General features: G+C 38.5%; 1 protein-coding gene across 1 annotated transcript in view; it reads left to right on the top strand.

The window, feature by feature from the left end:
• Nucleotides 1-18,275: 18,275 nt before the first annotated feature.
• Nucleotides 18,276-24,008, top strand: part of RPE65 (retinoid isomerohydrolase RPE65) — a 17,210-nt gene continuing 11,477 nt past the window's right edge. Inside the window, exons 1-6 of the mRNA XM_049617028.1 lie at nucleotides 18,276-18,601; nucleotides 18,704-18,845; nucleotides 21,607-21,754; nucleotides 22,975-23,056; nucleotides 23,294-23,426; nucleotides 23,534-23,673. Coding sequence (XP_049472985.1) covers nucleotides 18,462-18,601; nucleotides 18,704-18,845; nucleotides 21,607-21,754; nucleotides 22,975-23,056; nucleotides 23,294-23,426; nucleotides 23,534-23,673 — 785 coding nt within the window. The 5' untranslated portion in view covers nucleotides 18,276-18,461. The remainder of the gene's footprint in view (nucleotides 18,602-18,703; nucleotides 18,846-21,606; nucleotides 21,755-22,974; nucleotides 23,057-23,293; nucleotides 23,427-23,533; nucleotides 23,674-24,008) is intronic.

Below are 24,008 nucleotides of genomic sequence, written 5' to 3' on the forward strand. Positions count from 1 at the left end.
GTTCTATTGTGCCTGCCTTGCTTTAGCCAGCCTGCATGCCCTATTGTGTTTCTCCATCTTGTCTTAACTACCAACTTAGATCTAATGAGCCTGAATCTTCAGAGAGAGAATCTGTATTTCTAAAAAGTATCCCAGGTGATTCTTATGACAATGTAGATTTGGTAAACACTGCTTTATCTCTCATGTAGCATGATTTTAACTAACATGACTATTTGAATCTAGAAAGATCACAGCTTAATTCTTATTGGCTTGACAGACTCCTACAAGCTGGGTTCATGAAAATTGGTTTCCATGGTGGGAAGTAAATTTTGCCAGGGAACTCAGTCTGGACATTCATATTGGGTATAGCCCAATTGAAAGACAAGACCTAGAGCCCCACCCCTGATAATCAAAAGTGACATAGAAAAGTGCTCTCTGGGGGCACCTGGGTGGCTCAGTCAGTTAGGTGTCTGACTTCGGCTCATGTCATGATCTCACTGCTCGTGGGTTCGAGCCCCGCGTTGGGCTCTGTGCTGACAGCTCAGAGCCTAGAGCTTACTTCAGATTCTGTGTCTCCCCCCTCTCTGCCCCTCCCATGTTCATGCTCTGTCTCTCTCTGTCTCTCAATAATGAATAAATGTTAGAAAAAGAAAAAGAAAAGTGCTCTCGCATCCATATGGGCCACACATGGGCTGTCAGAAGTAAATGGTCTCTGGTGGAGAGAAAAGATTAAAATTGACAAATATGAAAATATGCTTTGACATACCCCAAATCTAGTTGTTATACTCCACACCAAGGCCATTTCAATTCTTTTTTTTTTTTCATTCTTTTTTTTTTCAATATACGAAATTTATTGTCAAATTGGTTTCCATACAACACCCAGTGCTCATCCCAAAAGATGCCCTCTTCAATACCCATCACCCACCCTCCCCTCCCTCCCACCCCCCATCAACCCTTAGTTTGTTCTCAGTTTTTAAGAGTCTCTTATGCTTTGGCTCTCTCCCACTCTAACCTCTTTTTTTTTTTTCTTCCCCTCCCTCATGGGTTCCTGTTAAGTTTCTCAGGATCCACATAAGAGTGAACACATATGGTATCTGTCTTTCTCTGTATGGCTTATTTCACTTAGCATCACACTCTCCAGTTCCATCCACGTTGCTACAAAGGGCCATATTTCATTCTTTCTCATTGCCACGTAGTACTCCATTGAAGGCCATTTCAATTCTAAGTTGAAAGTAAAAGCAATGAGACTTTTACTAATAAGTTAGATACACTTTTCAAACTTTAATATCCTAACATGTAAATGGGAGGTTTGTACTAGATAATCTCTAAGCTCCTTTATACTAATCTTGGATTCTGCGTTGGTCTAGTCAAAGAAAATATAACTAGTCATTGGTATGACTGAAATGTTTATTGAATTGATAGTCGTTTTACTATATTAATCTGACTGTTAATTCAATAAAGACCAACAAATCTATTTATTTCTGTAAACCCAGCTAATGTTTCCAACTTAATCCAAGTTCGGACATCGGGCAGGGAGGAAGAAGGAACTCCTTGTCACTTCCTTTTCTCTTCACCTCTTACATTCCCAGAAGCTCTGAAAGAAGCCAGTGGTCCAATGACTGATTAAATAGTTTTCCTCCATTCCATAGTAGAGAAATTCATTTAATGCCCTTCATAGAAGAGATGGCACCACTGTCTCTTCTACCCTATTTCAAATGTGAACTTTATACTGATTCTTTCAAATCTATGTTCTACTAGTTAGAAGCTTCACAGCCATAACAATCTAAAATAGATCTTCTCAATGTAACAGTTAAAATGTAATTTCAGTGCAATTGGAGCCTTTCTAAATCAGTTGTTAAAAGAAATTCCTGATTAATGAATATAAATAATAACACATTACCCACTCAGAAATGTGTCCTCATACAAAAATATATAAAAAAGCAATTTAGCTCAACAGTAGATGATTCAAACAAAAAATCTATAGTGTCCACTCAGAAGTGTGAACACTAAAAATGAAAGTGATTTTTAAGATGTAGTTTCTTCGAATAATTGTCTCAACTGTATATGACCAGGCAGTTATGATGAACTTAGCTAAAGAAAGATCATGAGAGATTTATAGTGGTAAAAAAAAAAAAAAGCTAGCAAATCGGATTGAATGTGAATTTCTGCATTTATGATTGATGCCAGAAAAAGTCATTGTAGCAGTTTCACGGAATATCTCACAGCTTGAATGCACATTTTTGTGCCATTATCAGCAGTTGCAAACTAAACCTCAAAGCTTGCATGGTAAAAACAAAACAAAACAACAACAAAAAACAAAACAAAAAAAAAAAAAAAACAAAGCTCGCATGGTAAGCTATCAGAATCTAATTTAATTTCCGCCCCCCCTTGACCTTTTTTTTTTTATATGTAACATAAGCAGAGTTTGGAAATAAGTCAATTTGACAAGTCTGACTTGAGCATCTTTAATGAATTCTTTTCTGATATTTCACTTCTTCATAATTATATTTGATGTCCTATCAAATATCTGGCCAGACGTTGAATTATAAAATATCATTAAAGCCCCATAACTTATGCACAACTTTGCCATGTTTTCTTTTATGTGTGGCTTCTCTCCTTCTCTTCCCCTGTGTGCCCTTGTACTATTCTGACCTTCTGAGAAGCAACTTAATTCTGGCAGAGGTTTTCAATGTGACACCTCATTTTACAAACTTGATTGGAATTCAGGGTATTGAATCATGGCTTGAATAGTTTGAGCTAAGCTACAGCATTATATTTCAAAAATATCCTAAAAAACAATCTTCCCACCCATTTTCTACAGTGGCCCAAGGCCATTTGATTATAAAATATATGCGTTATTGAATATACATTTTTTTAAAAAATGGGTATTCTCTTCATAAACCATAATAATAGCATCCTCATCAATTATAGATATTACTTTGCTAAATGGGTTCACCTTTTCCTTTTTTTGAGTTATGCTCCCAGAGTCATTTTGAGATAGTGAATTAACCTATAGAAGGATGAAGTGTTGTTCATTCACCTCTTCATTCATTCATTTTTAGGCATTGTTCTTTTTTAAAAAAATTTTTTTTAATGTTTATTTTCGATAGAACACAAGGCGAGAAAGAGAAAAGAGAGATACAGCATCTGAAGTATGCTCCAGTCTCTGAGCTGTCAGCACAGAGCCCGACACAGGGCTAGAACCCACAGACCATGAGATCATGACTTGAGCTGAGGTCAGTCGTCCAACAGACTGAGCCGCCCAGGCACCCCTTCTAGGCATTGTTCTTGGTCCTAGAGACCCATACATGGATCCTGCTGCCAAGGCCATGATCCACAATTAACTGCTGCCTTTTAAAAATTTTATCTATCAATTTATTGCTTCATATTGGAAGAATATAGAGCTGCCTTTGCCATATCATGAAGTAAGTACTGGATATTGCTCAAATGGACATATAATTAGCTTCTCACTTGTTTGAGTTTAGGAAATACTGCTGTTTATTTGTTTAAATTTGAAGGCAATAAAAAGCTTGATGTTGTCACAGAGATTAGTATTAAAACTTTAAAAAAACATATACTGAGGGGCACCTGGGTAGCTCAGTTGGTTAAGAATCTGAATCTTGATCTCAGCTCAGGTTTTGATCTCAGGGTCGTGACTTCAAGCCCCACACTGGGCTCCACACTGGGTGTGAAGCTGACTCACAAAAAAAAAAAAAAAAAAAAAAAAAAACCATATACTGAGCACATAACCCTATTATTATTACACACCAACCTCATTTGGGCTTGAGAATAAATGTGTTGGCTATTTTGACTGTTAGGTGTCAGGACAGTGACCTAAAAGTAACCAAAAGACCCATTTATCCAAAATAACTTCCTTGACAGTCAACCCTAATACTAAAAATTTATACCATTCATTCATCTAATCATCCATTCATTTGTTCACTCACTTATACTGGCTATGTGTTCTGCATTGTGCTAGACAATGGGGATAAAAGACTAAATAAAAACACCCTAATCTTGATGTAGAGAAGCTGACAGATTGGTTGGGGAAGCAAATAAATTGCCAATTATAATACAATACAGGTGTTACAATGGGGAAATACAAAGCTGTGAGGTAATGCATGTCATATGTTGTATATTCTTGGGGCTATATTGTCTATCCTAATTAAATAAAACATCTCAATGAGTGCAAAAAATAATAAATTAGGCAAACACTTGTGCTCATGCAAACTCTAATGAAGTCTGATGAAGAAAGGGACTTTGGGGCACCGGGTTGGCTCAGTCGGAAGGGCACACAACTCTTGATCTTGGAGTTTGAGCTCCATATCGGGTGTAGATTAAAAAACTTTAGAAGAGGGAGTTTCTCTTTTGATTCACTACCATATACATAGTGTACACACTATTTGTAAGTCTTAACAGTCTTTTTAAAATTTCTTGCCTCCTGCATTATCCAGCCTGCATTAGCATATTATGCCTAATGCCTTTAGTCATAAAATACTATAATCTCACTTTCCCACTTCCAAAGATATGTAACACACCCCCCCCAAGTTGTTCTATATGAAATCTAAGCAGGTCTCTGAAATTTATGTCAAAAATTTTATCAGTTGGTGAACTTCAGCTCCCAACCAAAATTAAGCTCTTAAGACTAGATTTATCCTCTTGCCTGAAATAATAAAAATTAAAACAACAGTGTCCGAGATACTCAACATCATACTATAAAAAATAATGATCACTAAACAAGGTAAGTCATCCAAATGTACCAGCTTAGTGCTATGAAATGTTTCTGTGCTGTGATGCCCAGAAAGTGAACCTAGATAGAATCTAGAAGATTTTAGTTGCGGAGATGAAGCTGAGAATCTGAGGAGAATGCAGTGACTTAAAATTCACAAGAAGGAGTCCCACAGAAGGGAAAACCTACAGAGAGAATTCTGAAGCTCTGCATAATTTCCCCCTTAAGTATTCTGCTGAAATATTTATCAGTGCTTTTATGTAAGCAAATTACCCAAGGCCAAGAGGAATCTGTCTGGATTAGAGGAAAGTATAGTCACCTGCATTGAACTGAGAGTAGGACCTAACTATTACCACCATCCAAACTAGAATCTCATGATTCATAGAGAATTTAGTAGAACACACAGAAAAATTTTGCCTTAGTATTTGGACAGTACTGAAAAATTGGCCTTACGCTGAGCATTTCAATCCCACTTGAGAAATCTTAATAACAAAACTCAAAAGCACCTGTTTCCAAAAACAATGAGTCCCAGAACAAAGCACAAAAATGTTTAAAGAAATATAAATAAACCTAGCAACCAATGAAGTAAAAATGTAAATGCCTGGTAACCAATAAAAATTACCAGGCATGCAAAGAAGCAGAAAAATATAACCCATAATTAAGACAAAAATCAGTCAATTGACACTGACACATATGTTATAGTTACCAGACAGGTATATTAAAATATTCAAAAATTTAAGTAGAGATACAGGAAATATTAAAAAAAAAGACCCAAATAGAAATTCTAGAGATGAAAACTACAACATCTGATATGAAAATACACTAGATGGTATTAACAACAACAGAATTGATTAATCCAAAAGAAGGCAGAAAAAAGGGGAGGGACAAAGAATAGAAGAAATGAACAGAAAACAGTAAGATGGTAGGCTCAAATTTAACCACATCAATAGTCACATTAAATATGAATGGTCTATATATCCCAACTAAAAGATACATATTATCAGATTGATAAAAAAGACCAAACTATATTCAGCCAACAAGAAATTCAGTTTTAAACACAAACATACACATATATACATATGTTTAAAGAGATGGGTCTTTGGGGCACCTGATTGACTCAGTCAGTTTAGAGTCTGACTCTTGATTTCAGCTCAAGTCATGATCTCATGGTTTATGGGATCAAGCCCTGTGTTGGGCTCTGCACTGACAGCACAGAGCCTGCTTGGGATTCTCTCTCTCTCTCTCTCTCTCTCTCTCTCTCTCTCTCTGCCGTACCCTGCTTGCACACTCTGTCTCTCAAACTAAATAAACGTGAAACAAAATTAATAAAAAAATTAAATTAAAAAAGATTATTCTTTGAGATCAATAACTGATAAACCCCTAGCCAGATTTATCAGTGAAAAAAAAGGAAAAAGGTATAGTTACCAATATCAGGAATGAGAAATGCAACATAACTACAGATTCTACAGATATTAAAAAATAATATGGAATTATTATAGACAACATTATACCAATAGATTCACTAGCTTAGGTGAAATGGATAAATTCTTTGAAAGACACAAACTAACAAATCTTATGAAATAGATACCTTAAATGAAATAGATAATCTAGAGTCCCATCTCTACTAAAGAAATAGAATTTGTTATCAAAACCCTGTCAAAAAACAAAAGTTTCAGGCTTAAACGGCTTCACTGATGAAGTCCATCAAACACTGAAGGGAGAAATAATAGTAATCTGTACAGAGTCTTCCAGACAAGTTAAGAGCTGATAACAATTTCCAACTTATTCTTTAAAGCCAACATAAACTAACCAAAAACATTACAAGAAACAATACACTATAGACTAATATCCTACATGAACATAGATGTAAAAGTCTTAAACAGAATCTAAAAGTTGATTAAAATGATAATATGTTTCTGGTTTATCCCAGAAATGCAAAGTTGGTTTAATATTCTAAGAAAATAAATATAATTCACCATATTAACAAACTAATAAATAATATTCATATGATAATCTTAATGAAAACAACAACATAAAGCATTTGACATAATCTAACATCCATTCCTGATTCAAAACCCTCAGTATGTAGAAAATTTCCTCAACCTGATAAAGGACATCTATGAAAAAAGCTATAGCTGACATCACACTTTATGGTGATAGACTCAGTATTTTCTACTTAAGATCAGGAATTAGACAAGGATGTCCTCTTTTACCACTTCTATTTAACACTGTCCTGGAGGTTCTAGTCAGTAAAATAAGGTGAGAAAAGAAATAAAAACCATCTAGATTAGAATAGAAAAAGTAAAACTGTCTTTATTTACAGCAACATGATCTTCTATTAGAAAATATGATGGAATCTACTTAAAAAACTGCCAGAATAAATGAGTTTAGGAAGAATGCAGGATACAACATCAATTTACAAAAATATATTTCCATAAGCTAACATCTAACAAGCAGAAATTCAAATTTAAATAACTACGATTTACATTGGAATAAAATATTTAATAACTACTTACTAAGTGCTGGGCTTTACCACACAGTGACAAATAAACAAGGGCACTGTCTCAAGAAACTCTTAAGTAGGGAAACAAGAACAAAAACAGATAATATACTCCAATAAGTAAAGGAACAAAGATATATGTGGACATTCAGTCAATTGTTATTAACAAATTTCTTTTATTAGTAAACCTATTTTCCCACTGTCTGAGAATGACCCATAATTAATCTAAAATTTCATAAACTGGATTAGCACAACCAGGATTCCTAATGCTATTAGAATAGTTCTTTTTCTGATATTCATGTGCCTAAAGTTAAGAGGATAAGTTATTCCTAATCCACATTTGAGGTTCTTTTGTCTAATCAGTTCTCTGGTCCAGAGAGGGTGAAAAAAGTCTGTTCTGAAAGATTTCAGCTGCGCATTCTTCTTTGCATTTGTACCAACTTGCAGAACCAGAGAACTTAAAAGTGTACTAAGGCCTTAAATAGCTGAGGCACCATTAATCCACTAGGGCTGGCCCAGAATCCTCTTTTGTGCTTTGTGTGTCTGTGTGAAGCAAGAGCTAATTAATTAAAATAAGACTATAATCAACATTTTAAGTAAAATATTTTAAATTCTTCAGAGAAAACAAACTCAAATTCCACTCATTTTATAAACACAATTCTAAGATTATTCTCGTGCTCAATTCACTAAGGCAGTTATTTTAGTGACCTATATTAACTAGGTTGAACAAACAAATTTTATTGAGTTCTTATACTGATGCCCTGAACATAATGATGCCTAGGCTCCACCTTTTTAAGGATATGTCAAAACATATTACACCCAAGCCAGAGACCACAAAGTAAACTATTACTCACATAGCCATGTGCAAAGCAAGGGGATTTCCTGAGAGGCAAGACCCACCAATAAGAGAGCACTCTGGGGGTGCTTGGGTGGCTCAGTCAGTTGAGCGTCTGACTTCAGCTCAGGTCATGATCTCAGAGCTCGTGAGTTCGAGCCCCACATCGGGCTCTGTACTGACAGCTCGGAGCCTGGAGCCTGCTTCGGATTCTGTGCCTCCCTCTCTCTCTGCCCCTAACCCACTTGCATTCTGTCTCTGTCTCTCTTAAAAATAAATAAGCATTAAAACAAATGTTTTTAATGAAATAAAATTAAATTTAAAAAAAAGAGAGAGAGCACTCTGGTATCTACTAGAGAAGACAGAAGATAGAGTGTGCATGGCAGGGGACTATATATATGTCTATCTCCTTCCCCATGACATTTTTCAATGATGCCAGGGCAGACTAATTTTGGCAGTGGTGGGGAGATAAGAGGGGCAGGATATTTGCCTTGCATGATTTATGGAGGTGCAGCAGAAGTGAGTGCACAGATTTTGCTAGTCTATTGGTTTTCACCCTGGGGGAGCAGCTGGGGTGGCTGCCAGTTTCCATCCTGACAGGTGTTGAATGGTTTAGCCAAATGTCATTGTGCTGGGTGATTTAATTCTATCACTCAGCAATCAAGAAGCTCACAAACTAAAGCGGAAGATAGACATGCTAACAATAAAACAATGTAACGTGATACATATAAAAATGGACTTACATAAACGTTTCCAAGAAAAGTATAAAAGAGAGCATTCTGTCTGAGGCATCACAGGAAGGTGATGCTCTATCAGGGTGGTGATAGAAACTAGGCATATACCAGATGGACAACGGAAGGATGAGAAGAAAAAGAAAACTTTTTCCAAGAAAAGTTAGCTAGACTCTATGAACAAAGGGAAGCATGAAATGGTACACAATTGATGAGAAGCAATGAGCAGCTTGGTACTGCTGGAACACAAATGAAAGAGCATGGCAGATGAGGACACAAAGACACAAATGACACAGGCAGGGATCAGGGTATGGGGGATCCCATAGTCATGCTAAAGTGCTTAGACTTTATCTAGTAAGTAATGCAGACCTCTTGAAAGCATCTAAGAATAGAAGGGACATGGTCTAATTTTCCTTTAAGAAGAATCATTCTGACAGTATTATTGGGGAATGGTTGAAGACGCAGATTAGGGACAAGTTAACTGGGAGGCTTCCAGGAGTATCTGTCTACAAGGAGTACTAAAATGTTATTAAGCACATAATAAAATCGAGAAGATAATATTTATCAAAACTTAAGTGTGGGGTTAGAAATAGTACTTATAAGAATACAGACTGGAATCAGTCTGGAATCAGACTGCTTTGGTTTGAATCCCACCTCCACTGAACAAGTTCCTTCAGGCTAAGGAGGATCCAAGGTGCTATAGGAGGGAAGAAGAGTGGATAAGTCTTACGGAGAAGATGAATATCTTGCAGAATCTCAAATTTCATCAGGAACTCTTGATACATCCATTTCCACTCAACTATTCCTCCCCTAGTCTTAAAGAACAGTATGACATTCAGTTGCTAAAAATCGTACTTAGTTCTTCATGCATCTGGCTACAAAATGGCCCTAATTCTTCATCTCTCCCTGTATCCATGACCTTGCTGTGTGCCACTGTAGTTCTCACTAAAGGCAGAGGCTATTTTCATACCCCTTGAGGTATGGGCTGGTCCCAGGACTTGTTTTGGCTAACAGAAAATTGTGGAGGTGGTTATCAGTTCTGAGCCTAGCCCTTAAGCGACTTTTTGTATTTCTACTTGCTCACTTTCATTTCTGCCATGGGCAGAAGGTGCCCAGGTTATCCTGCTGGACAGATGTGTATGGTAAAGCCAGTTTACCCCACTCATCCCAGCTGAGACCTAGAGATTAACCAACAGCCAGGCAAATCCAATTATGACAGCAAGTCCAGCCAATATCAGCAAATCTACCTAGCCAGCCACTCCAGGCACTTACTGTTGTAGGGCACTCAGGTTTGATGATTAATTTTTATGTTACAAGAGATAAATGATAGTCCCCGTGACTGCATTTTCTTACATCCCAGGCGTATCAGTTACATCACACAAAGCCCTAAACTTCTACCTACCAAACAGATCTCAAATCCATCTGCATTGCTCTACTCTAGACTAAAAATCGTTACCAGCTCACCTCAACTACTACTATTGCTTTCTCTGCTTCCACTCTAGATGCTTATAATCTGTTCTTCAAATATCCAGGAGACTGATGTAAATCAGATCACCTCAGGCATGACCCTGTTCAAAATGCTTTAATTTCTTCTTACTGCTCTAAGAATACAATCTAATTCAAGTTCCTCACCGTGACCTCTAAGCCCAGCATAGTCTGCCACATGGCTGGGATTATTCTCTCAAAAATGGTTTCTTCAAAGAAACGTGAAATCAGTTCCTATTAAGAAATCTCTGCATGTAGAGGTGCCTGGGTGGCTCAGTCGGTTAAGCTTCCGACTTCAGCTCAGGTCATGATCTCACGGCTCGTGAGTTTGAACCCCGCATCGGCTCTGTGCTGACACCTCGGAGCCTGGAGCCTGCTTCGGATTCTGTGTCTCATTCTCTCTCTGCCCCTCCCCCACTTGTGCTCTGTCACTCTGTCTCTCAAAAATAACTAAATGTAAAGAAAGCTCTGCATGAAGAAAGGAATATTATTTTGGTAAATGTACCAAAATATATCAAAATGAAATAGTTTGTTTGGCAGACACAGAAACTGAAGATCTGATTTTTCTAAACAACAAAAAATTAAGGTGGAGAATAAGAGAAGAGGAAGAAAGAAAAAGGAACAACACACTGGTGATTCAGTGTATAACACCGAAACAACAGAAGGGTACGGTTGGATGAAAAAGAGATCCACATTTGGGGCTTTAGAAGCCAAGAGGTCAAAACAATGCTTTGGGAAGGATACAGCCTAGCTGTTTTCTGACTTCACCCAAGAGAGAATATGGAGAAATGGGTTATCTCTGAGGTAAAAGGTATTAGCTGGAAGATTAGACATGAACTCACACTCCCTAAGCATGAGCATTGCTGAATATCACTTAATATTTGTATAGAGTACCTTGAGCTAAAAAATGCTTTTGCATACTTCCTTTGTTTTATACCTGAAGAACTCCGGGTTCCGTGAGGTTCAGTGCACAGTAATTAGTTTTCATTTTGACTTTAATAAAGCATGCTAACTTGATGACTCACATGATCCATGAGTCTATAAGTCTTCCAGGAATGAACTTTGACTTATATTTTTTTAAATGACGCTCAAGCCACTGATTTCTAGGATTGAGACAAGTTGAGAAATAAAGGCTACCAAAGATGCAAAACTAAATTCAAAAATCACCAAAATTAATTCCTGTTCTTAAACAACATGGCTATGGTCCCAGAATACCAAAGTCAACACAGGAATACCTATGAAAGGCATTTGGTACAGTCATGGGCACTCATCAGATTGGTGTTCATCTCCCAGAAAATGCTCTTCAATAGAAAATGCAGTTTGTTAGTGCTTCATCACTCAGCTAGTATAGGTTTTCTAGCACCTGGCTGCCACAAAGCCTTCTACTTTGGCCCCTTGCAATACGAGGTGAAAATGAAGAAAAGCAGCTGGGTTATAGCATTCCTGGAAGTTCTCTTTAGTGGAATGACAGTGGATAGTGGACAGGTATCACAACATGGCCCATAATTCTACTCAAGAAGAGACACTTCTGAGCCAACAGAAGTGGTGCAAGAGATAGAAATTCCTTTTAACATTGCTTCCTACACTGCCTACTCTGCCTTCTCTCACTCTGCTCCCTTTACCAGATATTTTTTTTTATCTTCTCTGTGCCCATACCCTGCGTGTCACTTAGATTCCAACTCACTCTACTTCCCTATGAAGTCTTCCAACTATTACAGCCCCCAGTGATCTCTTTCTTTAATAAATATATAAAAATCAGAATTCATTCTCTCTGCATTGCTAAAACATCTCTCTCTCTAACACACACACACGCGACACACACACACACACACAGTATGTACTTCAAGTATTTGTACCATATTTCAATCCAGAAATCTATCCTTATCCTTTTTTCTACCTTTTATTTCTCCAATGCATTTACCAATCATAAAATTTGATCAGTCCATCTCTGGAATATCTCTTGAATCTGATCATTCATCTCCAACCCCAACACATCCCCCTACATCAGTTACCTTTACTTGTTTGGTCTGTAATTTATCTTGCCCAAATATCCCTTTCCAATATATAGAATGTAAGTAAAGTAGTCTTAGTAATGCAAATCAGATTGTGTCACCCTTCTGAATAACACATTTTGGTGATTCCTTGTGTTCTCAAGATATGGGTCTCAATTTCTTTACATAGTTTACAAATCTCTACATAATCTGGCCTATGGTTCTCTCTAATCTAGCTTCATCTTTCACCATTTCCCCAAATCACACTCACTTCTAGACTTTTGTAAATGCTACCAGCCACGCCTGAACACTCTTCTCCCTGCCCTTTGACTGGCTAACTTTTACATATTCTTCTTATCTCAGCTTAGAGACTTCCTCAAAAATCCTCTGGGACCTCCATATACCAATATAGATATTCATCCTATGTGATACCACAGTATCCTATATTATCAACATTTTACAGAGACAGAGCTCTTAGTTCTAAACAATGAAACCGACTTCAGTTAATCAAACAGCACACAAATATTTTAAATATTAGGTAGCTAATAGAATCCCTGAGATGGCTAAAGGATGGGGCTTGGATAATACCAGGCCAGTGGTAATACACCAGGCCCCACTGTCGAATGGCTCCATGGAGGCACTATGACTGCCTTGGATGAGCAGAGACACAGCTGGCGCTGGGCACTGTGTACTACCATGAGTACCCCTGCCCCTTCCTCTGATTGGTGGAGCCCAGGTCACAAGTCTGTGCCCTCACTGCAAGGAAAGCTGGAAAAATAAGCTCTTGCCTTCTGTCTTGGGGATGCCCAGGTTAATCATTTTGTTTAAGAGCTCTGGGGTGAATAGCCATAACCACTTCTTAATTTCAAAATGGATAATGAGTTTCTCAAAAAATGTTAAAGTCATCAGCTTGTATAGTATATATTTTGTCCATTTCCAGTAGGCAGTACCATGTCTGTTCTGGCAAACTGAGGCTTATGGAAATGTGAAGGAAATAAGGCCATCTACTCTCTGAGGTCTCCCCACATACCAATGAACAGGAAGGTGAGGTGGAGAGCAAGCGAGCATTAGTGACAGGCAAGGACATGAAAAGGGCTCATCCTTAGCAAACTGGAAGGACATAAAGTCCTCAGCCTCATTGTAACTGGGGTGCTGAATGGGGCCAATGAAGTAGCCAGAGAGGGTTGGAGGTGCTACAATATGCTTCCATAACACTCCATATCATGATTATTCCAATCATGGCACTTAAAAAATTTTATTCAATAGTTCGTTAGTTTCTTGTTTTCCTTGCAGAATTACACCATCTGTGATGATGGGGACAATGCCCATCCCTGTCTGACCCATAGACGATATGTAATAGATGTTTTAAAAAGATGTAAGTGAATGAATAAATGAGGGTGAAGATGAGGGCACAGAGGTGGTAGAGGGAGGTGACTGCCAGAGAATAGTGCCAGTTTCCAGTGGGGTGACCCGGATCAGCTCAGGCCTGATGCTAGCCACTCCCACACAGCTTCTTTCTTTCCAATCCACTTGTCATTCTCTTTGGGAAGGATTGAGGTCTCTGGAAAACAGCCAAAAAACTGTTATGGGAACGGCAAGCCCAAATAATGCTCAAGCATCAGGAGGATCTAAGTGCTGAAAGCCACTTCTGTTCCCCTTCTCTCAGCTGAGGGGGTGGGAAAGGGTTTGGAAAGCCCTAACTCCTTTTAGAGAGACTTAGAAGGCATATAAAGGCCCTTGGTTGAGGACTTGCTTCCTCATTCTGCACTTCGTGCCAGAACTCTCAATCCTTCACTGAGAGAAAATGTCCATCCAGTAAGTATCTCTGAGAGATGTTTTTAAATGCCTTAGTGGGTCGATAGTAAATGGGCTATTTCAAGGGGTCCTGAAGAGGATTGATGGCCTGTTTATGGGAGGCCTCCAGTCTTGACAGGGAAAATTTCTTCCTATTTATATATTGAAGCATATATCTAGCACTTAGGTCTAAATTACTGTGGGATTTTTGTGACTGGGCCTTGAAAGCAGTGGTGAGCATGAAGGTTGTAATGAGGCAGGTCTAGGTTCCAGCCATTTCCTAGCTATGTGATTTTGGACAAATTACTTAACTTTTTGTAGTCTATGTTTTCCCATATATAGAATGAGTATACAAGTATTTCCCCATTGTGGTGTTGTGACATAAATGAGCTAATAGCATACAAAGTTCTTTTTATGGTGTGCGGCACATAGTAAGTGCTTAATAAAAGATGGCTATCATAATTAGGGAGTCTGATCAGAGTTCCCACTCTAAGAAGTTCTAAAATGGAGCCAAAGTGAGGAGGCAGAAAATAAGCAAGAATATTACCTGAATCTCCTAGTCAGACTATTTTTAAAGGGCACCATAACTCTTGGAGACTGTTGAAGAAATGAGATGATAGGAAGAGATGATGGTATAATATAGGTGAGTAACAGAGAATGAGTTACTAACCCAAAAAGCTGTCATCTCCCTACCCTTGGAGATTCTTTATGAAGCAAGATAATCAACAAAACAGTGCAACAGGGCAGGGTAATTCCCTTCCAGGGAAGGACTCTGTCGGGAAGTCAAGAGATAGCAACAGGATTAGTTGATTACAGAAATATGGGAAAACTGCAGAAGGCAGAATTAAGTCCACCATGACATTAAACGGGAGGTCATTTCCCTTCACATCAAAGGTGAAGGACTGAACCAGGGGCCCTGCCTTGCAAACCTGGGGACTTTTCCAGCCCCCAAATACCATGAGCTCCCAGCAAAGGCTAGACTGGCAGTGGTGCATTGTCATTGATCCAGAGACTGCCTTCTCTCCTGAAGCTGTGCCTCTGTCTCAGTGGACTTTTTTGAGTATCAACATGGGCTTCTTCCCCATTATTCCACCTTTTCAGAGTTGAACATCCTGCTGGTGGTTACAAGAAACTGTTTGAAACTGTGGAGGAACTGTCCTCACCACTCACAGCTCATGTTACAGGTTGGTCTCACCGGTCTTGAAACCATCTTCTCTTTTTTGTCGAGATCCCTCTCCACTGGCTTTTGTTCATTGGCATCTCTCAGTAGTGTTTCCCGCTGCGGGCTACAGACAGGAGAATCTGGAGGTGTGGCCTCTTTGTATCAGAAACCTATTTCCTCTCATTTACCCTTTGTTTCCCTAATGTAGAAAAATCCTGCCTAATTGGAATCCCTTGGGGACTGAGACTACACCTTTGTCATCTTTAAACTAGTCAGTGCCTAACTCAGTGTCTGGCACATAGTAAATTTCCTATAAATGTCTGTTCCATCAGTGTCCGGATAAGTGAGGACTGGGTGACAAGCATCTGGAAACATTACAATAAAGGGTGGTAGGTTTCGTGCCTGTTACATTGCTTCTGGAGTCAGACAGATGTAGGTGCTAATTGCAGCTCCATTATTTTACTGGCTGTGAATCTCACAAGTTACTTAAACTTTCTGAGCCTCAGTTCCCTTACCTATCAAAAACCAAACTTTCCCTCATGGGGATGTTGTGAAGATTAAGACTAATTGAAAGATTCACCTACTATTCAACACAAAGCAATCAATAAGTAGTTATTATTACTATTGTTAGCATCATTCAAAGACCTCATATGACCCATACAGCATCCTTGCTTGGATATGGCAAGTCTCTCCCCTACCCCCCATTTCCTCTTCTGTAAAATAGAAGAGATGAGCCAAATGCTCTTTCTCAGCTAGATTCTGATGCTAACAATTTAGGCTCTAGCAATGAAATTAATGTTATGCCTTTAGTTAAGTCATGCTCTCTTAAAGTTTTTATCAGAAATATAAATTCTTAGGAAGCAGGCTGCTGAAACTGAACTGTTGGGAATAATCCATTTGTTTAAAAACAGTTGGTAAGGATTATGCAAACACTGCACTTTTCAATGGATAAAAGGGCACAGACCTTACCGCTTAAACTAAAAGTCTTAGGCCTTTGTTGTGTACCCCTCATTTTGCAGATGAGGACACTGAGCCCTAGAGATGTCACATGGCAAATCCTGAACCAGAATCCAGGTCTCTGACACCCAGCCCTGTGCAATTCCTGCTACAGCAGGTTAACCTTCATCTGGACAGTAGTCCATACCCTCAATGGACTCTAGATTTCAAAAAGCCAGTATTATTGTTCCATTTAAATGCTCTTCTCTATTGAAATATCTTTTTATAGTGTTTTGATCCCTGCTCCTAATCTACCTCTCCTACTCCTCACTCCATCAAAATATATCAAGAAATTTGAATTTTTTCTTAAAAGGCAAATGTATTGATACCTGGGGAAATCTGTTAGGTAGAGAATCCATTTCCTCAAGGGCCTTTTCCTTGTCTCCTTCCAACCCTTTATCCAAACTCAGGCACTGTGACATTTCCCACCACTTGGTCTCCTAGTGAAAGGAGAGTCAAGTCAGCAGGCGTTTTTGTCAGGGCTGCCCAGCATGAGAACTGGGAATGAAAATCACTGCCAGCTTTATGAAGAGGCTGCCCAATTGAGCTGCTAATATAATCACCACGCCTTACCAGGGATGAGCACAGCAAAGGGCAGGAGTAAGAAGCAATGTTCTATGTCTCGCCTTCATCACAGGCAGGATCCCCCTCTGGCTCACTGGCAGTCTCCTTCGATGTGGGCCAGGACTCTTTGAAGTTGGATCTGAACCATTTTACCACCTGTTTGATGGGCAAGCCCTCCTGCACAAGTTTGACTTTAAAGAAGGACATGTCACATATCATAGAAGGTAAAGAATGCTAGGTCCTACTCCTCCTAGGGGTGAGACCTAGCTCAGCTCTTCCTCCTATGTGCTTCTGAACCTCTTGAACCCAAGAGGAGACCTATATATTTGCTTACTCTCAGAATCCACTGGCCCAGTGCATTTGCATAGGTACCTGGGAGGTGTGCCATGATAAAGAACCTAAGAACTAGAGCTTTGGGGTCCAACATGCCTGACTTCAAATTCTATATCTACCAGACACTATTTGTCTAGGTGGGCAACGTTTGGCAAGATGTTACTAATTCTTGGTTTTGTCATCTCTAAAATGAGAAATAATAGTGTCTACTTCAGGGTTCATTACAAGGATTAAATGAAGCACCTGGGAAGCGTTCAGTAATAATAAGTTGTTATTATTATAGTTACTGTTATAGTTATTAGACCATTGGTTTTCTTGACTCCTTTTCTTTTTTAATAATCAGAAAGGCCCCTGGGAAGGAGGGAGTGGTGGCACAAAGGGAAGGACCAAATTATGTCATAATAATACAAGAAAGAGAAGTTTTCTAAAAACAGGGGATTGTTGCTAAAAGGCTTGAAGGCTTAAGCCATCACTCCAGGAAGTACCCATTAACACCACAATAAATAGTCTTATGCTTTAATATTCAGACCTGTTAGACACTTTGTTGATCACCACAGGTATCAGGAATTCTGAAGAGCAAATGGAGACTTGAAGTAGTCAGGATACCTCAGACGGTAATAGAAGAGAATTCGATCAGATCAAGCAAAAATTTAGCTAAGAAGTCAGAGAAAGCTTTCATATGCTCACTAAAGACCTTGGTACTTTTTCCTCTTCATAACTTTGTTTCTTCATCTATGACACTTTAAACACTTATTATACAGATTGCAGGAAGTGCAAAATCAGATTTTAATTGATTTTCCATGTGAGAAATCCTAGGCAATGTATGGGATATGGTTCGGGAGTTCTGCCTGTGCAAGATACTGGATTCAAGAATACCCTACTTTTAAAACTAGCAAAACAAATTTTACAATTGAAGAAAAAACAAGAGTGACAAAGAGACTGAAAAGAATATAATTCAACACACCATGTTCTGTATTTCTCCACTCAGTGTAGTTGATGGGTTATAGGCTACAGGAAGTTGGAGGTCCTATGTGAACTACCCACTGCATAGTGTGATATGGAGAAATGCATGTTTCCTGGCTTGGGTCGACTTGAGTTCTAACCTAGCTTCATTACAGACGCCAACCACTTAATTTCCGTGCTTGGACACAGCAAGTCCAAGCCACGAGCCTCAATTTCCTCATCTGTCACTGGGAGGTTTGTAAGGCATAAATTCAAGCTCACAGCATTGTCTCTTTCTTTCTTAGTCACCCTGAGAAAGTGACCTGACAATACTCTTTATTCTTGATGTAGTGGATTTAGGATTCCACATTCTCTCTGACCATTCTCAGCTCCATATGGACATACTGACTGGCCCTGCCTATGACCCTTTGTCATGTCTCTGTGTCCTTCAGGTTCATCCGCACTGATGCTTACGTTCGGGCAATGACTGAGAAAAGGATCGTCATAACGGAATTTGGCACTTGTGCTTTCCCAGATCCCTGCAAGAATATATTTTCCAGGTTACTGAAACTCAACGGCATATTATTAAAGACATTTTACATTAGCCCTTCTCTCTCATGGCTTGGAAGTTACTGGACTGAAAACTCCATTTGTTTCTGCAGGTTTTTTTCTTACTTTCGAGGAGTGGAGGTCACTGACAATGCCCTTGTTAACATCTACCCAGTAGGGGAAGATTACTATGCCTGCACAGAGACCAACTTCATTACAAAGATTAATCCTGAGACCTTGGAGACAATTAAACAGGTAGGACACAGTGCTCAGGCAACATTGCTCAAGAATTTAGAATTTGCACCCTACCATTAATTGTGCAGTTTGGGGGAAAGAACACGAGAACCAGATAGATTAAGTTTCACCTCCTTGCTTTGTCATCAACTACCTAATGTGACAGAGCAAACTTTGTTTCTTCATCTATGAAATTTTAAACAATTATAATACGGGTTGAAGGAAAATCTTTAAAAATGCTTAACATATTCATTCATTCATTTGTGACACAAATATTTATTCAGTCCCTTCCATGTATCAAAACTTACACTAGATGCAAAGGACACATCAGTAGGTAAGACAACACGGGTAAGACAAAAATCTGGAATAAGTTATTGAGTTAATGGGAAGCTATTGAAAGTTTTTGCTCAGAGAAATGGTATAAGCAGAGCTGTGCTTTAGGATATTTAATCTGGAAGCTATGTGGGAATAAAGAAGAGATAAGAGATGGTTAGGAGACCAGTTAGGGGAATTTAAGACCAAAATTAGAAATTCAGTGTAGTGTAAATAGAAAGGAATAATGCTCCCAACACTAAGTCTCTATATCAATAGCTGATTTATTGTTCTCAGCAGACTATTTACTAAGGCTTAACATATACTCTCAATAGCTCATTCTTGTTTTTCATGTATGTTTGTAATCATATAAGAGTATGTGTTAGATCATTTAGAGAAGAACTTAAGCTGAGTTCTTTTGTTTTTTTTATTTATTTATTTTAAGAGAAAAAGCACGTGAAAGTGAACAGGGGAGGGGCAGAGAGAGAGGGAGAAAGAGAATCCCAAGCAAGCTCCCGGCTGTCAGCGCAGAGCCCGTCATGTGTGACAGGGCTCGATCTCACAAACCATGAGATCATGACCTGGGCCAAAATCAAGAGCCAGCCGCTTAACTGACTAAACCACCCAGGCACCATGTAGCTGAGGTCTAAACCATTCATTTAACTCTGATAAGTAAACCTGTACTCAAATTGCTATGGGAATATAATTGCAAATATAATGTTCATGTATGGCTTCAAAACAGCCTTTATTAGGGGTCAGGTTCCATGGTCAACAGCACTGTACCTTGACTTCATATAAAAATATAGTTTTAAAAATCTGAAACTTTTTTATTACTATTACTAAAATAGCTTCCTAACCAGTGCCTTTGCCTCTAGCCTGATTCTCTTAAATACAACTTCCTTAATTCAGTAGAAGCAATGTTTCTAAAATTCAGGCATAAATGTGTTACGGTATCGGAGGCATCCACAGTTTCTAAAATAAAGTCCAAACAGGGCTTTGCGGCCGCCTGATTCTTCTTTCTCCTCCTGCATGCATGCCTTTGACAGCAGCCATGTTCGATGACTAGTAATCCCCAAATAGCACGTGCTATTTCACAACTCAATGCGTGTACATCAGTGTTCCCACTCCCTAGAACACACTGTCATCCTTCTCCACCTGATTAACTTTTACTTGTCTTTCAAGCATTAGTTGGAGTCATTGCCCTTGAGAAACCCTGCCTAATCTCCCAATCTGGGTTAGATGACCCTTCTCTACAGATACCATTTTGCATTTACCAGCAATGTACTATATTTTATACACAGCGCTATCAAATAGAACTTCCTGTAATGATGGCAGTATTCTATACATCATTGTCCAAGTGCTATTGAGCACTTGAAATGTGACTACTATGACTGAGGAACTGAATTTAAAGTTTTATCTAATCATAATTAATCCACATTTTAATTACTACATGTGGCTACCATATTGGACAGCACAAGTCTAGACTACAGTTGTTGAGAGCAAAGACCATCTCTGTTTTCCTAGACCCTGGCACAGTAATATTAGCTCAATGAGTACTTGATAAATGAATGAATGTCTCGCCTATTATTTAAATAAGAATGCTAAAAACTCCCTTTAAAACACATTCTCCTAATCAAATAGAAAGAATTGTGGTTAAATAAATACATACCTCATCAATTATTCATTCGATAAATCTGTGTTGAGCCAGTCCCACGTAGAAATTCTAGTGCTGATTTTGCCAGCATGTGGCTCTGTATCCTTGAAAAAGTCACTTGACCTGTCTGGGACCTCAGTTGTTCTTTCTATAAACAGAGAGGTTTATGCTAGATTTGTGATTCTGAATTTCTTATGAGACTCCAAATTGAATTAAAGCGCTAAATCTTCTCTCCAAAAACATTTGCATTTAATTTAATTCCAGGAGATTCATGGTTCTCCTGAAGTCTATTTAGGTTAAGACTCTATACTAAATAGAATCTTGGGGTTTCTTTCAGTTCCAAATTTATACTCTCCGCAAGACAACAGGTTTGGTATTTAGATTATACTATACAAATTTGCCATTTTTGTAAAATAAAATTACTGCACATAAGCAGTTTCACACAATTTACCTAATAAAATAAGGGGGATATAAAGAAACCCCAAGATTCAAATTACCACTTTGAGGACAACCTGCATGCGCAAAAGGAAAGTAGCTAACTAGAGTAGCATCTGGTATACACTGAAGAGCACGACCAGGGACATCTCCAAGATTTCAGAGGTGTTGGGGAGTCCGCATGGGGGTCAGAGGAGAGCTCTGCACTGAAAACGGGCATTCAGGCAGACCTGAAAGAGGGTAGAACCCAGAAAGATGCAAAGAAAGAGAAAATGCACTTAGGGTGAGGCTGCAAGCGGGAGCAGTGAGGTCAGACCTAGAGACCAAAGGGGTAATACAATCTTTCTCTTTACATGGATGACCTCTGCTCTCTTTCCATAGGTTGATCTTTGCAACTATGTCTCTGTCAATGGAGCCACTGCTCACCCCCATATTGAAAGTGATGGAACTGTTTACAACATTGGTAATTGCTTTGGGAAAAATTTTTCAATTGCCTACAATATTGTAAAGATCCCTCCACTACAAGCAGGTCAGTTTACCAATTTGACTCTTCCTAAAACAAGTATCTATATTATGAGAAAGCTACCAGAAATACAGAATACCAGATCAGAATACCAGGATAGCACTATATATGCATGGTGAAATTATTCTCAGATTGCCCTTGCCCCTATCCTACCAGGGACCGATGGTTAAGGGCACCATAGCAGAAAATGACAACTTGAAAATATAGAAAGCAAGTGGCCAAGTTGTTTTCTACAATGTTTCAAAAATATTGTGCATATGTGTATTTGATCATATAAGAGTTAGATTAAAATTCAGGAAATGTTTATTGAGCACTTATTCATGTGCCAGGCAAGATTAAATTTTTAAACCAACCTATATGTATGCATAATTGCATGTACACATATATGAAAGTGTACTAAGTATTTTCTGTGTGTTTAATTCCCCAAACTCCAAACAAATCTATTAACTCATGTTAATATTATAGAGAAAGAATATTAAAACAGAAAGAGAGTACTCTTTAGAATTCTCCATTCATCCTCCATTCATTGCCAGAAATTTGATAACCATCTTGGTGACAGAACTATTTGAACAAAAATGGATTTTTGTTTAGTATTGGGTAGCACGGTTCTGAAGATTTAGTTCCTGAATCAGCAGCATTATTTGGGAAGCTGCTAGAAATCCAGATCCCCACCCGTGGTTGACTAAATGAGGAATTCTGGGTGTGGGTCCGCAGTGAGGATTTTTAAGAAGCTCTTTATGTCATCCTGAAGCACACTAAGGTTTGAAGACCACTGACCTAGCAGTAAACAAACTTTTATGTGCTTAAGAATTACTGTACGGAGCTAATGACACAAACCCACATATACTGTACTTTGTAGGAAACTTAAGAGATTATAAAAGGCATTTTGACCATACAAAAGTTTTCCTTTACTCCCTGACTTAGCACCTACCACCTCCAGTTGTACGATGTGACTCCCCTGTACTCTGCCTGCACAACACTATTTGAGTGCACTTTTCCAAATCTGCTGCTATTTGGATTTTCCTGGGTGACTGCAGCTTCTCATGAAATTTCCCTAAGAAACACCAATGACTGAGAAAATGAAAATAAGCTCTAAAACAAAACAAAACAAAACAATCAAGATCTGGAAATGTATTTCTTTACTTGCATGAGCTGTTCTAAATGCTTTGTATTAAAAGAGAAAAGAGAGGCTTTTTCCAAAGCCTTTTAAAACCGCTTTATTTCAGACAAGGAAGATCCAATAAGCAAGTCAGAGGTCGTTGTACAATTCCCCTGCAGTGACCGATTCAAGCCATCTTACGTCCATAGGTAACTTGAAGGCCTGCTATGAATCTTCAGGAAAACCAAGTTTAAAGATCTGTTTTGCCTACCTTTGATACCAATCCTGATCATGACATTTTCTTGCAGAAACCTAAATTTAAATGTAATTAATTTCACGTAGGCACTGTTGATTCATATAACTGAGCATACCTCATGTGCACGTATTTCTTTGTGGTTTGAAAATCAGCCCTTCCCATTCACAAGTTTATTTGTGTTTCTAAACAGTTTTGGTTTGACTCCCAACTATATTGTTTTTGTGGAGACGCCAGTCAAAATTAACCTGTTCAAGTTCCTTTCTTCATGGAGTCTTTGGGGAGCCAACTACATGGATTGTTTTGAGTCCAATGAAACCATGGGGGTAAGACTTACATTTATTTGCCAGATTCATGCTTCTGAAGAAGGTGTTTCATAATGTATGCTGTTTTCCTTTTTAAATCCATCAAAATATTTTCCTCACTTTTCAAGGTTTGGCTTCATATTGCTGACAAGAAGAGAAGAAAGTATCTCAATAATAAATACAGGACCTCTTCTTTTAATCTTTTCCATCACATCAATACTTATGAAGACAGTGAGTTTCTGATTGTGGATCTCTGTTGCTGGAAAGGGTAAGAAAGGACATTGGATAATATTATGTCTCCAGTCACTCCTAGAAATTAGGGTCCTTTTTCAGCAATGCTCTCAATATTTACTCTGAATTACATCTAGAAAAATAAAGTATGCTTAAGTTGCAGAATATAATTGAGAAAGCAGTAGGAAGGCTAGGTAATCAGAAGCACTCACAAACTGAATATTAAAACCACGGTTAATGACTGAAAACCGATCAGGTCTATGAACCTGACCTGAAACTAAAAAGTGCTATGACCTGATAAGTAAATTTAAACTTAACTTCACCGCAACTTGACAAGATCCCTTGGGGGCGGGGGGGGGGGGGGGGGGGGGG

Source organism: Panthera uncia (assembly GCF_023721935.1).
Source record: "Panthera uncia isolate 11264 chromosome C1 unlocalized genomic scaffold, Puncia_PCG_1.0 HiC_scaffold_4, whole genome shotgun sequence".
NCBI lineage: Eukaryota > Metazoa > Chordata > Mammalia > Carnivora > Felidae > Panthera > Panthera uncia.